General features: G+C 47.1%; 2 protein-coding genes across 4 annotated transcripts in view; one reads left to right on the forward strand and one right to left on the reverse strand.

The window, feature by feature from the left end:
• LOC113591058 (CUGBP Elav-like family member 5) overlaps window positions 1-6,681 on the reverse strand; it is a 97,072-nt gene extending 90,391 nt beyond the window's left edge. For all 3 annotated transcript variants that reach the window (XM_035527779.1, XM_035527778.1, XM_035527777.1), the window contains exon 1: window positions 6,255-6,681. In XM_035527779.1, the coding sequence (XP_035383672.1) occupies window positions 6,255-6,615 (361 nt within the window). In that variant the 5' untranslated portion in view covers window positions 6,616-6,681. The remainder of the gene's footprint in view (window positions 1-6,254) is intronic.
• Window positions 6,682-7,393: 712 nt separating this feature from the next.
• sirt6 (sirtuin 6) lies at window positions 7,394-18,475 on the forward strand. The gene is made up of 8 exons (XM_027031412.2): window positions 7,394-7,597; window positions 10,156-10,283; window positions 14,446-14,628; window positions 14,848-14,907; window positions 15,320-15,415; window positions 15,572-15,652; window positions 16,458-16,581; window positions 17,542-18,475. The coding sequence occupies exons 1-8, from the start codon at window positions 7,532-7,534 to the stop codon at window positions 18,004-18,006; spliced, it is 1,203 nt and encodes a 400-aa protein (XP_026887213.2). The 5' UTR covers window positions 7,394-7,531; the 3' UTR covers window positions 18,007-18,475.
• Window positions 18,476-19,070: the final 595 nt, after the last annotated feature.

Below are 19,070 nucleotides of genomic sequence, written 5' to 3' on the forward strand. Positions count from 1 at the left end.
CTGGCGGCTCGCGCGTAGCCGCGGCGCTCGCGCGGGCGAGCGCAGCACGACAGAACTCATCTGTATTGCCCCGTCGAGCCAGGATTTATGGGAGGGTCTGTGGGTAAAAGAGTTAATGCCTCAACCAGCCTGGAAATGACCCCACGTGCATGATGCGTCTACGCTCAAGACCCGCGTCCTCGATTCTGATATCGAGGTTGCACAGCGATGTCTGAGCACAAATAACGCATGGTCAAACACGAATGCTAAGAAAACAAAAGTGCAGATCTGGATATTTCCTGGCATGTAGGCCGTCATAATTCCTTCTCCATTACAGTCACTTGGGGCCTTTGCGTTTAGCAAGTATTCATAACAAACAAAAACACGCTTTCACACGGTAATCGCAGGCAAACGTGACATCAACCGCTGTGACCAGCCGTAGAGACAGCAGCAGGGATGTTAGTCAGGGTGTTGGAGAGTGTCTGCCCCAGTCGATTTGATGTAGCAATACTACCGCCGCGTTACATTCAGTATTCCGCACGCTCTTTTAGCAAACACGGAGCGGACGGCGGCCTGCTGTGAATATGGTGGAGCAGCTGCGGTCGGGTATGAGATGGGCATTCGGAATTAAACCCACAATGGTTGTTCTCTCCACGCTGGGATCTGGGTTGAGGCAGACTATAAACAACAGCACACCGTGAGGAGAGAACTTGACAGGATCTCCTGGCCTTATCATTTCCCATTACAATCTCCATACCCCCTCCTGCCCCCTCCCGATAACACCCCCCGCCCCTCAGCTGGGGTTGAGGTCTCTATATAAGCTTTTTTATCATCTTACCAGCCAAGTTCTCCTAAATGTTTGGATTATACATTACACAATTACATTAAAATCTCGCAATTGTAATAAATGTATCAGATTTATGAGGGCCACTCAAAATTCATCCTCAAGGATTACTATTCTAATTTATTCTATTAGCAGTAGTTCGACAGTCTGTAAGGGCATTATGAAGAGATCGCTGGCAGTGAGGTCTGCATGTCAATGTGGCAAACGAGAAGAACATCTAGTCTGGCAAAAATGTAGCCACCCGTAATTCAGCTCAGCGTCGCATGACTGTTAGCGAGCAGTGAACAACGGCTGTGGAAAGAAGGTGCGGCTGGCGAGTCGCGTTAGCCGCAGACATCTAAGACGGTCTGAGCAGTAGTACTGCTTAACATCCCACCCGAAACGCCGCTGCACCTCTGCGTTTCTGAACCAAGAGTTAAATAAAGGCAGTGTTTGCTACGTGATTAGAATGTTTTGAGTGTTTACTGTATCACTCGGAATGTTTGAGTGTTTGCTACCTCATTACAATGTTTGTGTTTGCTAAGTCACTTAGAATGTTTGAGTGTATGCTGTATCACTTAGAATGTTTGAGCGTTTGCTATGTAACTTAGAATGTGAGTGTTTGAATGTTTAATGCATCACTTAGAATGTTTGTTTGAGTGTTTGCTTCGTTATTAGAATGTTTGAGTGTTTGCTATGTCACTTAGAATGTTTGAGTGATTGCTACGTCACTTAGAATGTTTGAGTGTTTGAATGTTTAATGCATCACTTAGAATGTTTGTTTGAGTGTTTGCTCCATCATTAGAATTTTTGAGTGTTTGCTATGTCACTTAGATTATCTGTCTCTTGATGATATAATTCCATAGGTCTGCCAATCTGATTTTGTTGAAACTTAGTTGAGAAGATTGGCTTTGACTCTAGAAGACACCTTGTAGATACAACTGTTCTACCCATTAAAATAGTGTTTTTATTTCTTTTTCTTTACAGACAATACAAATAGCCTTTTAGTGGATTTAAATTGGTTATAATGAGGCTCCTTGTGACACGGAAATGGTTCTTGCATTTCAAACTCCATCTATCCTGTTATTTTTTGGAGGGAATCTAACCCTGGATTTGGCTGCCTTTCTGCTATTCTCATTATGACAAAGACTGCTTTTTACATGCAAAAATGCAAATGAACCAAATTTGGAATTTGCAGCTCGCGGTATGGTCTGGGACAGTGGTCTTTCTTCATCCAGAAACCTATTCATCATCCAATCAAAACGCTCGTGCTGGCAGACCCAAACCACTGTTGCTCTGCCAGCTGTGCTATTGAAGGCTTCTGATTCAAAACTGCAACCACGATGTGCCTGATGACAGGAATTCATCTCCCACCATTGACCTCTGACCCCTGCCTTTCCAGCGATAAGCACTTGTCTGTATGTCCCACGGCAGAAGCGCGGTACGCGTGTGTGCTGTGTCCATAAATCACCACCGCTTGCGAGAGGTCCACCGGAGGAGGCACAGGGGGCTCGCGGCCGGAGCGTTGGCACGGCGATGGGGCGAGGAGCTGCTGTGCTACGAGGCATGAACGTAGCCGCGATTCTTCTTCATTCTCACATATCTGGAAACCAGCTACCAGAACCGCCAGAATTCTGAAATATAAGGCAACCTGGTTGCTTGTATACCAATTCCTCTAATCTGCAATAAAGCTGTAAAATATTGCATGCGTACACACGTGCACACTTCTTCCAGTTTTATAGCAATGTCATATACTTGGCAAACGGCTATGAGCCTGGCTAACGGGCCTGTGCTTCTGCTGCGCTTATGAGAAAGGGCTGTTTAATTAAAGGCTTCACAGTGGCTGCGGAACGCAGGGGGAGCGTGCACGCGTGCTCCCGCTGCGGATGAAGTCCGCCTGATACTCCGCATCCTGCTGGAAGATGATGGGCAGAAGAAGCTGTCTACGCCGATCGCCAAGGCTGCGGTCAGGAGCCTGATTTCACCAAGCGTGAGCATGAGCACACAGGCCGGGTCGCCGTGCGAGCGGATGCACCAGTTCAGCACTTTATGAACTGAAAAGATTCGGCTTCATCCTACAAACCGACGCGGTGGATGTCCCCACAGCGACTATCTTCAGGTTTTATCTGTGCGATTATCGTGAAGAGTATACTGTCAGAGGCGGTAATCACAGATCATCAAATATTTCTTCGTTCGTGAGTTCAAACCTTTGGCCGACGCATGCGTGATGTGTCCATGCTACACTGTGCCGTGTCTGAAATTTTGCTCTAAAATCTCAGTGTGGCCGCTGCTATGACACGTCTACAAACACCTAATAGCGATTGCCCTGGAATTGCGTACAGTTACATACGCCATGTGGGACTCTACTATGTGGGACTCAAGAGAAAGATTTTTGCAGGATTGTGGCAGCAGAGAGAATACCTTTTTAATTTAGCAAAAATAACTGTGAATGACAAAAGCAGAATATTGTCATTTTTTTAGCAACACAGGTTTATTGCCGGACAGACTTTGTCATGTAGTCTGACTTTCAGCACCAGCAAGATTAAAATGGTGCGGTGTGTCATGGACTTTGGTCAAAGTTTCCACCGCACCGACTCATACGGTGAGATACAATAAACATACAAGAATGCTGAAATCGCCCAGTGTACAGCTGGCTAGAAACAGAACGACACAGTATGTGTGTGTGTGTGTGTGTGTGTGTGTGTGTGTGTGTGTGTGTGTGTTTTCGGACGTCTCTGTATGCCAGGCCGAGAGCCTGAGGGCAGATGTGTGAGCTCACGCTCTCGCGCGAGTCGTGTCTGGCCGACATGTCCCATCTTCCATGACGGCACCCTGTTGCTTGCTGCAGTGGCCGCGGGAGGCCGGATAAGGGCCCGGACGTGCGTTCCTTTCAGGAAGACACCCACCTTAGGATCGCGTTGCCCCAGCAACCATTGCCCCGGGTGCTGCCGATGTGAGAGGGAATGACGTGAGACTGAATGACGACTGATGCTACTGGATGTGGGCACGAGGCATTAAAGTGAGAGCCTCCTCATGTCAGACGTTCATAAATGGATGATGAGAGAGAGCATGGGTGAAAGAGAGATAGAGGGAGGGAGGGAGGGAGGGAGGGAGGGAGGGAGGGAGGGAGGGAGGGAGGGAGAAAGAATATAAGCGTGAGAGAGAATGAGAGTAATGCAAAAAGACAGAGTGACGGATGGTGAAAAAGAATCACAGAGAGAGAGAGGGAGAAGTAGAGAGAATTATGAGATATTGATAATGTGTAGCGTAGCGTAGAGTAGATCACACACGGAGACCATGCTGCCCTGATGTAGCCTGACATCTCTGGCGTTTCAGTGGAGTCCTCCCAACATTCCCACACACACACACACACACAACCAACAGCCTTCAGTCCGGAGTTCCACTCACAGCCATCCTCCCAACATTCCCACACACACCACCAACAGCCTTCAGTCCGGAGTTCCACTCACAGCCATCCTCCCAACATTCCCACACACACACACACAACCAACAGCCTTCAGTCCGGAGTTCCACTCACAGCCATCCTCCCAACATTCCCACACACACCACCAACAGCCTTCAGTCCAGCATTCCAATCACAGCCGTCCTCTCAACATTCCAACACAGACCAAAAACAGCCTTTAGTCCTGGCAACAGCAGGTTTTGGAACAGCACATGATTATCAGAAAATAACTATTCCCACACTATGAATTATTTATAGCCGTAATACTTCCCCCATGTATTGTAGTTCAGTGGGCATATAGAAGAAAACGTGGATTAAATGTGCCTGTGTTTTATCGATGTGCCTACATGAACTGACTACACACATACACACACACACACACACACACAAACTGCCATGTAGTTTAACACACAGTAACTAATCCTATCGCTGTGGCTTTTGTATTCTATACTCAGATGTAGTAACTTGGGTCCCAAAATAAATAAATAAATGTAATTACAACACTAATGCAGAAACAGTGTAACAATTGGGCACTGAGAAAGCAGCTAGCATGTAGCAGACATAGGCGTGCGTGTGTGTGTGTGTGTGTGTGTGTGTGTGTGTGTGTGTGTGTGTGTGTGTGTGTGTGTGTGTGTGTGTGTGTGTGTGTGTAAGCGCGTGCATACGTAGGGGGAGGAGGGGTACAGGCATCCTACTCTGTTCATCCTATATAAGCCATTTGTCGTGTGTGCTAAGGGAACTGAAAGGAGCACAGAGAGAGAGAGAGAGAGAGAGAGAGAGAGAGAGAGAGAGAGAGAGAGAGAGAGAGAGAGAGAGAGAGAATTAAATGGACCACTCAGTAACGAATTGATGCGCGGATCTCCCTGTCACGTGTATAGAACATAACGTACTACACGTTAAATCATCACGTAACATAGACCTCACGGTTATTTTGTTCTGAGCAAACACTTCCAGACATTTCTCATTATAATCCTGTAGCATTTGGAAACAGAACATTCAGTAATGCTACAGTAGGCGTAGTAAAAAGATAAATTTAGAAAAATTACAAATAACTCAGATATATCTATTTTTATGCGTTCCGCGTATACAGCTGATTTTTCTGAAGTGTACCGACAACCGTATTGTTCAATTCTCGTTCGTTGTCTTCAGCACGCGTTTGCCTGCACATCCCTTCATAAATGTTGCTTCCAATCTGGAACAAAATAGCGGCCGTAGCTCATCACGTGTTGTGCTTTAAAAATCTGAAATAAAAAACCCACGCAGCGCTATTGTCTATGTCGTGCGCGCTATTCAACGCCGTGTTGATCAGGGTCGCTCCTGCGCCTCCTTTTGGGGGAGCAGACGGTGAGCTCCGCTCCGTCGGTAGGCCCACCGGCCACCGGCGACTGTCGGCGAAACGCTCTCCTAAAAACTAAAGTCCCGTGCCGTTCTGGGGAACGACGCGCGCAGCGATGAATAGGATGAGGCGAGCGAGTTGGGCTTTCTGAATGATATGCGCCGTTTGCGCGCTTGGGCTGCCCTACTTGTGCGAGCGTAAACACATCGCGCGACATGCAAGTGGGAGTGACCCCGTCGCGCACGAGACCCGCCGCGCGCTATTTCGCGACTGCACGCGGGTCGCTTTCACTCCTAAAACTGATCGCTGTGGCGAGAGATGCAACGTTGTTGCGATCCACTGTTAATCTTTAAATACCCCGAGCAGCCCCAAGCGCGAGGGCACGCTGGCATAAGCCACACCGTCACGCACCGAAAGGATATCGGAGAGGCGAGTACTGGGGGCTGCTCGTGGGTGGACGCCTGCCGACCGAAACATGAGAAATATCGCGCGCGCACAAATGACGGCGGCAGGGAGCAAAAATCCATTTGGATTGCTTTAATACTCGTTAACAGTCATTACGAAATTCTGCCGCGCGCAAGCATAGCGTCATTCAAATCTATCAAACAAGCTTCGAATAATTAAGGAGCACAATTATAGCTGAAATGCATTACCTTTGTGCATGCCGGTGTAACGGTCCTTGAGAACTGTCAATTCGTGGATTTTCCCAAACTGTTCAAACAGGGGTTTGAGGTCCTTCTCCTCGAGGTTCCGCGGTATCTGTCCTATAAAAAGCTTTATGGCATCCTGGTCTTTCATGGTGCCGTTGTCGGGGCGTATGGAAATGGATTCTGACCCGTTCATGGGTTTGGGGAAGCTGATCTGGGCGTACTGGGGCTGCTGCGGGAGGACAAGCAGTGGCGGCTGGCTCGGTACTGCCCCCGGTCCGCTGAGGATCACGCTAGCGTGGGCAGGCTGCGGCGGCTGCGGTGGGTGCTGCTGCCTTCTCGCTTCAGTCTGGGTGAATCTGGCCATTCCGAGCGCAGCGGAGAGCAGGCAGGCAGGATAATAATAACAACATGCACACGCGCGCGCGCGCGCGCGCTGAGAGAGTAAGCGCTCAGCTGGAAACGCGGGGCTCACTTTCCTATTCGACACATGTCACGCTTGTATCCCGCACCTGATGGGGGAGGGACGAGGGAATCTCGGTCAAGACTCAGAATTAAAGCTCTCCTGCGCCGCCCGCAGGCGGCCGTTTATTACTAATCTCCTTAATCTTATTTGTTTAGGCTGTATGGCCTACCGTCATTTCATTAATGGCAGGAAGAAAACGATGCGTGAAAGACGGCAGTAACACTTTTATTGACGTATAGGCGCAAATAATCAAGGCATAGATTTACTAGGAAATAACGGGCTGCAGCCATTTGAATGCCTAGATGTGAACTCTGAGTGTCTCCCAATTGTTTTCGTATTTGACCTTAAATATTAAAAATAGCCCAATCCAAATTGGATTAGCAGAGGATGATTAACAGTCAGAAAGGTTACCATGTATTTTAGGACACATGCAGCCCAGGGAGATCCCGTTCAATTCTGCAAGGATGTTTATTGACATATTACACTGTAATCTGCACTGTAATCTTTCTCCTTACCCTTGGGAAAGGCCCTATATAAATACAACTAATAATAATAATAACCGAATCGCGACTTTTAATGCGCCTTATTCCGCGCGTATATGGAGACCCCCACATGTGACGTCATACGGCAAGTGCACAGCAGCGCGCAAGTCCTATATGACGTCGTATATGACGTAGCCCGGAGGACCAACACGGCCGTTACTGTGGCATAAAAACAGTCTGTAGGTTTCCACATAAGAGGAATTTATTTTTGTTGTTGTTATTTTTTTTATAATATAATCGAAACGGCAGAAGTAAGACCTTGACTACGGTTGGCCATGTCCGTTGACTATGCCGCTGGACTGTCTCCCTACGCAAATAAAGGCGTTTGCGGTCTTCCTGAGGTAACGTCGGCTAGCGTCTTAGCTAGCTAGCTTGTTAAGATACTCGGTTAGCTAAGCTAAGATAGCCGCGTCTGAGGAAAATATTGTCTGGCCATTCATGTTCGTCAGTGTACTTGCGAACATCAGCTACCACCATTTGACTGCAGTGTTACACTATGCCAACTAGCGTTCCTCATAAAACTGTGGCTAGCTAAAGAAGTTGTATTGATAACTAGCTTCGCGGTATATCTTTTTTATGCATTCACTGGGTAGTTAGCTAGCTAGCTAGGTACTTATTGTTGCTTCGTTAACATAATAAAACTTGCTTTCCGACGATTATAAACAGTTTCTGATATTGTCACCACTCATTGGCGTCAAAGCGGCAGGGGTCTTGCACCCTAAAACACAACGTATGGTATTATAACACAGAGGAGGTGTTGGACATCATCGCGTTAGCCAGCATCTTCTGTTCGCCTGGTACCTTCTAGTTCCTCCGCCTGTGTAGCCAGCCTAATGCAGCTGTCTGGATCATTGATCAAAGACCATCGTCTTCATGGTGTTTAAAAAAAGTTATGGTCCAGAAAATCGCATTGGCAATGAAAGAGCATGGTTTTTACTGTGAGACATTATCGGATAACCACCCTGACACTATGCTACTGATCCTAGCACCCTGCGGTGTAGTCCCAGCCTAATCAAACCTACTGAATAACATGGCTTACATGTTTGACGTTTTAACTTCTGAAGTAACAGATTAGGAAGTATACACATGTATACTGATATCTAAATAAATACTTAAATATATACCGATACTTAAATAAGGGAGCAGGATTGGACATGTGCATCAATTCAGCTCATTAGCTACTGTATAATAGTGTTGTTTGTTTCAGGTTGTACTTGTACAGTGAATATGAAGTTGACCACTGTGGGTGTTTGGGTCCATGCTGGCTGACCCACGAGTCACTTACAGATCTTTAATATATAGTAGTGATATAAAATCATACCAATACTTATGCAATTATATGCTTACATAATTGTACCAAAAATAAGTGGACAGTTAGAGGTATTGATATTGCATTATGTATTTGACGTAAAGTTTATAGTTGGTGGTAGACGAGGCAACTGTAGGTGATTTATTGGTAGTTCCGTGGTTAAGGTCCTTGATTTGTAATCGGAACGTTGTTGGTTGAAGCCCCACCAGTGCCAAGTTGCCACTGAGCAAGACCCTTAACCCTCAATTGCTCAAGTTGTACTTAGTCATAATTGTAAGCCGCTTTAGATAAAAGCGTCAGCTAAATGCTGCAAATTTTAAATGATTTATGTTGCTGTTGTATCTCAGTCCAGCAAAGGCAAAGCAAATTTTGCAATTACTTGTTGCAGTAGTGAAATGCTTTAAGTTATGAAGTGTTCATGTTCAGCTGTTCAATATGTGTTTTATTTACAAAGTTATGAATACACCAGCATAATCTCAAAGGGTTGACCACAACATCCTCCCAGCTGGTCAGCCTCCAGAACAAGAAGACTGATGTACAATTTAATATAATATAATATTAGTAGTATCATAATAATGTAGTAATAATAATAATAATAATTTAAATATGGAAAGTGAGGAGAGAAAAAAAATCTGCCTATAACCCAAAGCATAGGCTAGCTCCTCAGGTGTGAGACATGGTGGAGGTAGTGTCTTAGTTTGGGAATTTATATTCATCAGTAGATTGGGCTCACTTGTTTTTCAACTGACAGTGAAGCAGCAGGTTGTGTTGTAGAGAGTACAGAAACCTCTTAACTGCTCTGGGCACCATTTCCCAAAAGCATCATAGACCAAAAGAATGCAGCTAAAACAGTTATGGGGCAGGGGGCCAAAAGCAGAATGTTCCTTTAACTGTAATATCAAATCCTTCAGCGTGGACTCCATTAGGCATTTGTGGTAAGAAACGTCCCAGTGTCTGGGGACATCTGCGGGGCAGAGACGTCTGGCACTAATCCACCGCAAAGTGTTTTTTGTGACCATGTACTGAACACTACAATTTTACTTATGTTTACTTGTAGAATTACTTTTGCTCTGCTGAAGTGGGGAATATGTATAAAAATGATCGGGATTCGCCCAGTTTAGATCCAAATACTTTTGAATTAAATCTGACCGCTTTATTCTCATAGTTATTGTTTCATTCTGACTTAATAATATACTCCAGTAATATATTCCTGTAATTTCTTAATAATTCATGCATTTCAAAAAATATTGAAATCTATGCAACATTATTACTTTTACCTAAAAGTCAGAAGATGTAAAGAAAGGCAGTGTAGTCAGACCACCTGACATTTTAGTTTCAAATCTCATTTGACAGGAATTGACTTGGACACCAGCACTCCACTGAACAGAATGTGCTAACCAGTACAATTCCCTTCCTAACCAATGGTATCATCCAAATATAGCTGCTGTGTAGTACATCACCTCCTGTATAAAACATTAGCTGCAATATCCATGCTTTGCATACAACCTCACTCCATGCGTTGCATTTTATGCAAGCTGAAGGTTCACGCATCAGGCACGTCCAGCTGTCATGTGCGCCTCTCTTTTGCAGGTGTTCGACCAGTCTGAGGAGCTGCACGCTAAGCTGGAGACCCTGGCTCAGCTGGTCCGAGACTCGCAGTACATGGTGGTGCACTCGGGGGCCGGGATTAGCACTTCGGCAGGCATTCCTGACTTCAGGTAGGAGCCCGGCCCGCCCATGGCCACGTTGCACAGGCGTGGGAGCCGAACGGGGAGTGGAGAGGTGAAATGGAATGGTACATCAGTCCAAAAAAGATGCAAAGGTCCAGACGGAAAGCTTGGGGACACCGTGATGGGGATTTCCTGTCAGTAAAAGGGTTTGTGAGGTGCTGCCGTCTGGAACTTGCATCCAGGGAATGCTAATTGAGTGCAGAGTTTGACTTTAATCCGTGTGACCTCTGTGTCACTCCTGGCTCCCTGCTGCACCCCTCGTCCGTGTCTGGACGTGCCGGTTTGGAGACGGGCTTTAGGAAGGCGTGCAGGGACGGGACCCTCCAGCCAGGCGTATCCGACCCAAGGCTTCTGCACATCAGTCCTTGCGTACTGAACTGGATTTGTAGGATCTGTGAAAGCATTAAACTCTGTGGTCCTGTGGGCTTGTACACACTGGGCCCGGTACCCTGCCTGCCACAATACATTTGTTATTGTCTAGATGTGTCTAGATCGGTGTCTAGATGTGGTAACACAGCTCGGCAATGGCATGGATGTCAGTGTGGTGGTATGTTTTCTTTTTTGCGTGTACTTCTTGAGCAGTTCTACACACTGTGTTGGAGCACTTTTCATTCCGTTGCCGTATGCCCACAAAGAAAGGTCGTCTGTCAGCTCGGCTAGAAACCAGACCTACAAAATCCACTTTTATTTTGTCAGACCACTTTGTTTTCAAGGTGTTGGGTATGATGTCGTGATTGATGCCCAAGTTAGGGACTTTATTTTCTTTCAGAGTTATTTGAGGCAACGTCTGGTAGAACACAGATGAACCAGTAAGCAATATTTCATTTATTCAAGCCTAAAGTTGAAAGTTCTGTTGTTGTTGTTGTTGTTGTTGTTGTATCTATTCCTGGTTACTGTGGGTAACATGGGACCTTATGTAAACACTGAGTAACTTTTGTTGGAAGCAAAAAGCTGCAATTCAGCTGTTGGTGGCCAGCTTGGCTCATACCCAGGTCTGTTATGCTCCGGTCCAATGCTAAAACTATCAGCAGATGAAGCCAGAAAGCTATAAAGTGAGTGGACTTCATGGGAATATGTCGGTCCATTCTGTACCTACTCTTAGGTTTTATTGTGGATAATGTGTACTATTTTTCTATGTCCTGCGTGATGATACACTTTGTGGTGTCAGTGTCGATGCCTTTTAATTAAAAACGACTGCGGGATTAAGTAGCACATTTCTGTTGATTTATTGGTCAGCTTGCCTTGTTTCTCCCTCAGAAACCAAAGACAAATGACAGCAGGAGAGGAGGGAGGGGGAGAAAGTGTGTGTGTGTGTGTGTGTGTGTGTGTGTGTGTGTAAGCATGAGTGTGCGCTTTCCTGCGACCCCCCCTAAGACAAATCGGGTTAATTAGTTTGGTTTTGGATGTTGTTACCTCATTAATTTTTTTCCTATTTACATGGAATGTGTGTAAGATAAACAAGCTTTGCAAGTATATCTTAGTCTGTTGTTAACCACCTGCAGAACCACCATCATTCTCCCCTCCCTCTTCTAATGGAAAATGAGAGACCAAACACCACCAAAGCTGAGTGCAGCAACTGGAGATGCTGTTTGGGCAGATCTCCTAATTCTAAGCCCTCTTACGAGTTACTTGTCTGCCCTTCCGTTAAAGGAAAGCATTGTTCAGCATACCTGCTTCCAGTTGTCTTTGGATTTCAGTACATGTAAAGACATGTAAGTGTAAATGCATCAAAGTTTATTTTGGCTACTACGTAATGATATCTGAAATGGAGAGCAACCACAGCTGAGCCATAATGACCAACCATATAAGTATTACTATAAGGACAAACACTTTCTGAAACAATATGCATAGTAGAATATATAATGGAACAACAAAATACACATGGATATGATTTAGAATTAAGATGCATGTGACAGGCCATCTTTTTTTTCTTATTTTTACCCAACAATAATAATCACACACTTTGATTGGCTGGATTTGATTGGCATTTGTCAAATTGCTTGGACCAGTTCTACCCAGGCCTTGTCACAAATCTAAACTAGCATTGATGGTCTACATTTGTATCACAGCACATATATGCATTAGGATAGCAGTTTACCATTTGTTTGGTTTAGCAGAGGTGATGGTCTCACAAGGCACTGCTGCAATCACAGTGAGCTCTCACTAGAGGGAGATGGAGAGCTTTGGCACTGCCGCCAATACTGTGTGAATAAGACGCAGGCTGTCTGAGCTGTCTTTTGTTTATCTTTTGTTTGAAGGAATAAAAAATTGGGATGAAAGGACTTCAGTGAGTGTACTTGAAAAACCTTCTGAACAAGATAATAATATTAATGAAAGATGCTTAATTTTGATCAATCAAATTTGCAAAGCAGTCAGCGACACTGGCACTTTCTCATACACAGTGAGTAGTAATAGATATGACATTGAATTATGGGCTCTCAATCAATGTCTGACCACCCAGTTATGACCCAGTCTACTCCAGCACATTAGACTGGATTGGACAGATCAAGGCTCATACACACTTGGATGATAATGACCAAATCATTTTTTTTTTTTTTTGTAAGAATATTAAGAGCTTGCCGATATGTGCCGTAGCTAAGCAACAGACTAACAAAGTGCATGTGTTTGTGTGCATGCATGTTTGTGTGTGCGTGTTGTAGTCAGCGAGACGATGAAGCCCACATCGATTCACTGGTACGGGGGAATTGAGGGGAATTGGTACGGGGGAAGGTCAGTGGTAATTGCACGGTTCCAGCACCACATAAGCCTTTGTCCACTTCATTACTTCCCGTGGATGGCTCCACCACCCCACCCCCCACGCGGCCGTGATCTCCGCGGTCCTCACGTGAGGAGAACTAAACTGTGGTTTTCCTTTCTGATCTTACTTGTGCTGTGAGCTGAGCAGTTTGCGCGTTTCATCTTTTGCGCTTTTTGTTTTTGCACTGTTACATGTTCATTGAGGAGGGTCACAGACACACGCATGCACACATGACGTCAGCTCATCATGTCGGTAGGTCTCAGTAAACATGGAAACCCTCCTCTGAACATTCGATGAGTTTTCTCCAAGTTCTCCCGAAGGAGAAGGTCTGGCTCTCGACTGACACTAGCGCGGAAAGCCCCGCGGTTTAGTTAGAACCTTCTGCTCTCAGAAATCCTGCTCTTCCCCTGACCACCACGTTGTCTCCTGGGGATTGCTCACAGGGAGCTGGGAGTCCACGTTGCCATAGGAGACCATGAACACTGATCCTTTTTTCGAGCAGGAGATAGGGAGAGTGTGTGTGTGTGTGTGTGTGTGTGTGTGTGAGATGTACTGAGGGAGAGAAACTACCTATTTTACCTCCAGTGTTTTTCCCATTAATGTTTCATGGGGGGTGATGTGCTGTCAAACGCAGCGTCAGGGCTCTGGCAGGTGCACACACTCATAGTTTCGCACTAATATGCACATACACACACCTAGATCTGACACATACTGAGGCAATCACCAGACACACACACATACACACTCTTTCGGTCTCTGGTTATGTAGTGATTTGGAGGACATGTTAATGGTGGGCCGTCCAGTGCAGGTGGAGCCCGCGTGTTACACACGTCTGTCTGACCAGCGGCATGTTGGACCCAGGGCCATGTAGCTAGGTTCCTTCACTGCGCTCTCTAAGCAGAATCACTGACGGCTCATCTGATCCAGTGCAGCGTTATCAGACTGTTTATCAGAGTGCATGCATGCATTACCAAAAACTAAATACTTTTTATATTTTAAAGGCATGCTTATGAATGATATTTAAATAAAAGCAACCAAATAATACAGTTTCTCAATTTAAAGCTCAGTTAAAGAATAGAAGTGTGTCTGTGTGTGTCTATCTGTGTGTGTGTGTCTGGGGACACCTACACAAGGAAGTGAGAAGTAGGTTCTGGAGATGCACACATGCTCTGTGGCCAGTGTTGGGCCCCCTGCAGGTCGCGGTGTTGACGGTGCACTTATCCAGCCCTAGTCCTGAGCTGAGCTTCACGGAGCAGTGGGGCGGTGGAACGATACTGCTGCTACCGCGGTTTACTCTCTCAAATCTAACCAGGTCGTGACAGCTGACTGCTAAACCACCATGGTCCAATCTCATCTGCTCGCCAACCTGTGTGTGTGGGTGTGCATGTGCAGGGGCCCTAAAGGTGTGTGGACGATGGAGGAGAAGGGTGAGACTCCTCACTTTGACACCACGTTCGAGGCAGCCAAGCCCAGCCTGACCCACATGGCGCTGCTGCAGCTGCAGAGAGCCGGCTACCTCAAATACCTCATCAGCCAGAATGTGGATGGGCTGCACGTGCGCTCGGGCTTCCCCAGGTGAGGAGCACAGACGTGAGCCAGGAGATCCGCTCACGTGCCACATTAAAACTGATCAGCTGGTCAAATGAATATAGTGAACCGTACTGGGGGAAGGCCTTTTTTTTTCAAACTCTATAATACATATTTTTGGAGCCTACCAACCTTTTTTATTTTCCTATTGTCATTCACCCTCTCTCTCTCTCTCTCTCTCTCTCTCTCTCTCTCTGTATGTTTCAGGGACCGATTGTCAGAGCTTCACGGAAACATGTTTGTCGAGGAATGCGAGAAATGTGGCAAGTGAGTGTTTCTGACATGTCTATTCTCCCCAGGCCAGGCATGGCATCTCTGGCCACGCCTTCTGCTTTCTGCGTCTCTCTTCCTCTCCCTCTCTCTCTCTCTCTCTCTCTCTCTCTCTCTCTCTCTCTCTCCCTCTATCTTGGCCTACAGTAAAGATTAGTAGAATGAGCTCTACACTAGCACTCTACTTACAGCCTTGTCCAGGCCCGGGGTGGGTCGTACTGGCGTGTCTCCCCTTGTCTGTGGACCCACCACCCCCGGCTGGGGTGCTGTGTGCTGTCCAGGTGGGCTGGACCACTGCCCACCTATAGCTCTTAGAGTTCGGCTGCTCCCAGGGGCCATTTATTTGTGTGTATGTTTGTTTGTTTGTTGTATTTTGGACATGAAGAAGGTCATTGCTTTGGATTTGCAGGCAGTACGTGCGCGACACAGTCATTGGGATCATGGGCCTGAAACCCACAGGACGCTACTGTGAAGTCACCCGCTCCAGAGGGCTCCGGTCCTGCAGGTAACCTTTAGACGTGTGTGTGTGTGTGTGTGTGTGTGTGTGTGCGTGCGTGCCTGTCTGTGTGCATGTGTACACGTGGTGGCAGAGTATATGGGGGTGGGGCGTGTGTGTGTCTCTGGTAGGACACCTGTGATTGGTCTGCTCAATGTTGTGCAGAGGGAGGCTGATCAGTACCATTCTGGACTGGGAGGACTCGCTACCAGACCGAGACCTGAACCGGGCCGACGAAGCCAGCAGGTGCGTGGGCGGCCAAGGGGAGACAGAAAGGACAGACAAACAGATGCACAGATGTGTAGGCACGCAGGCACACACACACACACACACAAAAGGAGTGGTCCTTTCACCAGGGCAGAGGCTCCCCACCACATCAGTGGCAACAATTTGTGTAGAGTTTATACGGCACTTCACTGACACTGTACTACTAAACTCCTGCAGTCTCAAAGCACATGGAATTGTTTACAGGCTTAAACTGTTGCTTAAACTGAATAAATAATTTCCTTAGTTTAAATTCAATCGAGGGAAAGAACATAAAAATCTAAGTGGGGCTTTATTTAAATTGAAGATCTGGATTGGCAAAACAAGGGAGCAAATGAATGAACTGGGGGAATGATTAAGTCTGTGAATAGCATCTCTGCCTTGACGCTTTAAAGGCCGTGTGAGTCCAGCTGCTTTTTAAAGGCTGTGCACTGATGGTGGTATGCAGGCGTGCACCCGCTGCCTCGCTGCTGAGGGCCTCGGGTGAGAAACCTTTCGACGCGTCACATTTGCACATAGGTGTAAAACGCAAGCACGCGTGAGCCTGTCCATGATATAAAAACATGCTTTAGAAACTCCTGACCCAGAGAAGCAGCACGCACGTGCTCCCGTTCTCGGGATGCCATTTGCGGCAGCTCTGCGTGAGGTCCAGCGGAGTCATAGATGAGGGCAGGACGTGGGCTGGCCTTTCAGTCTGCCCTTCAGTCAGCTGATACACTTCCGCCCTCGTGCCGCGCTGGGTGTGGTTTTAGCTGCACTGTGTGTGTGTGCGCTTGTGTGTGTGCAGACGAGCGGACCTGGCTCTGACTCTGGGAACGTCGCTGCAGATTAAGCCCAGTGGTGATCTCCCTCTCCTGACCAAGCGCTCTGGAGGGAAAGTGGTGATAGTCAACTTGCAGCCAACCAAACATGTGAGTCACACGCGCGCACTCACGCACGCACACATAAGTCTTTCTCCCACCGCTTTATTACAAAACAATGATTTGTGTGACTCACGAGGGTGTCTGACCTGAACGATGCTCCTACCTTAACCCCCTGGTGGAAGGTCGGCTTTCCACGCCACGGCGCTCACTCCATCTAATCCTCTGGGTCATTTTTCTCTCTCTCCCTCTCTCTTTCTCTCTCTCTCTCCGCACACGCTTTCTCTCCATTCTCATGTTTGTTTTTAACAGTTTTTCCTGAAAGAAAAAAAGCCTCATCAGTTACAACCAAGAGCAAAATGGCTCTCTTCCATTTATTGAAATTGCCACCATAACATTTAGCAAAAGCAAGATGACTGTAAATGAAAGTTGTAAAAATAAAATGGGTGCAGTTCAAGGGACAGAAAAACTGTACATGCACAAAGACAGAAGCACATCGGGATTTGGAGTAGGCACAGTTCTAAAAGAAAAAAAATCACTCCGGATAGTACCAGGATCAGTGCGTTTTAATTCAAATTCTGAACATTTCCATCTTTATATCCTAAATCCTTTTTTATGCCTTAATTCTGCAATTCTGTCAGTGTTTCCGTGTTGTGAAAATCACAGTGCTTAACCCAGGGCTCCGAGACCATAAGATTCCTTTATGTCTAATCTCACTCGAAATGTGAAAATGTCAGTTTGTCACGTCACGAATCACAGCACGTGTTCTCAGGCTGTGGCTTTTTGAGGTAGCGCTTATTTAGTGATTTTTAAAACATTTTACTGATTTATTAAGTCCAAACATTGGTGAACCACACGTGATGTGCACAGGTGAAGCACAGGTGACGTTTGATTTTAAGTCCAGTTTGGAAAGGGATCCCTGTTGTGGAGGCGGGGCTTAACCCTGCTCACGTGGCAAGCCGAAGGAACCACGGAAAGGTTTAGTGAACCGCCGCTGTCGCCCGATTGCAGGACAAGCAAGCCTCCCTGCGTATCCACGGCTACGTGGACGAGGTCATGTCACAGCTGATGAGGCTGCTGGGGCTCGAGGTGCCGGAATGGGCGGGGCCAGCGCTCTGCGAGACCTCCGGCGGCGACGCCGACATCCTGCCCTACGGCGCCTGGAAGAAGGAGGTGAAGCTCGAGCTGAAGGTGGAAGAGAAGGAGAGTGGTGGCCTACGGACGAAGGCGCCGAAGAGACGGGGCCAAGCCGGAGAGGTGCGCAAAGAAGGCGGGGTCAAAAAGGAGGAGGAAGAGGACTCGGCGGAAGCCTGCAAGCGTGAGGCTCTTGGGGACACGCATCCAGAGCCGATCGCAGCACGGCACGTGCTCAACGGCTGTTCCCGGATCTCCCCGCGTTCCGCCCTAGGGGACGAGGCAAACGCGGACGACTGCCACGGGGCTAAAAAGTCACGCACCGAGGCTCTGCCCTTGTAGACTCTTCCAGGTAACACCAGCGATGCACCATCTCAGGCAGTGTGCAGCCCAGTAAGTCATGTGCTGCTCACACAGAGTGATGTCCAATGCAGACTCCACCACTGGAAACTGGTAGCAGGTCACTGACACTGCAGGCCGCTTGACTAGACACTTATGTAGTGTGAAGTTCAGTCAGTGACGTTTAAGTAGATTGTTTAAGCAGTTTTTAGCCTGAGAGCGAGCCTTGCTGATCGGAGCCTTGGCCAGCATTCACAGTGGGCGTGTACGAGGGGTGCGGGCTTGTTTCTCATATTAATCTTAATGTGGGGGACAAAATGCAGGAAGGTGTGTGACTGTCAGATCTCAGATCAGCACCTTCTGTTTTCTTTCACTTAGGATCATCTTTCTAATGTTATATCACTTTTTTTTGTTGTTTGTTTTTTACCTTATAACCAGCCTAAGTTTGTAAATAAACACCAGCTCAAAAGGATTCTGAACTGACTCGTGTGTGTGTGTGTGTGTGTGTGTGTGTGTGTGTGTGTGTGTGTGTGTGTGTGTGTGCATACTGTAAGTCAAACACACTTTAACGGAGCTCAGGTAAGGTGCCTCTACTACCTTTAAAGGTACACAGTTAAGGTGCCTCTACTGCGTTTAATGGTACACAGTTAAGGTGGCTCTACTGCGTTTAACGGTACACAGTTAAGGTGGCTCTACTGCGTTTAACGGTACACAGTTAAGGTGCCTCTACTGCCTTTAAGGGAGCTCAGGTATGGTGCCTCTACTGCCTTTAACGGAGCTCAGGTACAGTGAATTCTGAGCAGCTCGATGTACCAGATGAACACCTCCCATCCTGCCAGCAGGATTCAGGAAGGAGCTGGACCAGGTTGTCTGCAACTCTGTAACATTCACAGGTGTGGAGAAGGAGAGGGCAGAGTGACGGCCAGGGTTCCCGCTGGGCCCCCGTCAGACGATCCCTCCGAAGGCTTGAGATTACTGGGACCGGCTCCACCTCATTACATCCCTGTTGCTGTCCTCGCTCGTTTCAGGGAGTGGTGTGGTCACTCTGGTGTAGCGTCACGCAGTGA

This window comes from Electrophorus electricus, chromosome 7 (assembly GCF_013358815.1).
Source record: "Electrophorus electricus isolate fEleEle1 chromosome 7, fEleEle1.pri, whole genome shotgun sequence".
In the NCBI taxonomy this organism is placed as follows: Eukaryota; Metazoa; Chordata; class Actinopteri; order Gymnotiformes; family Gymnotidae; genus Electrophorus; species Electrophorus electricus.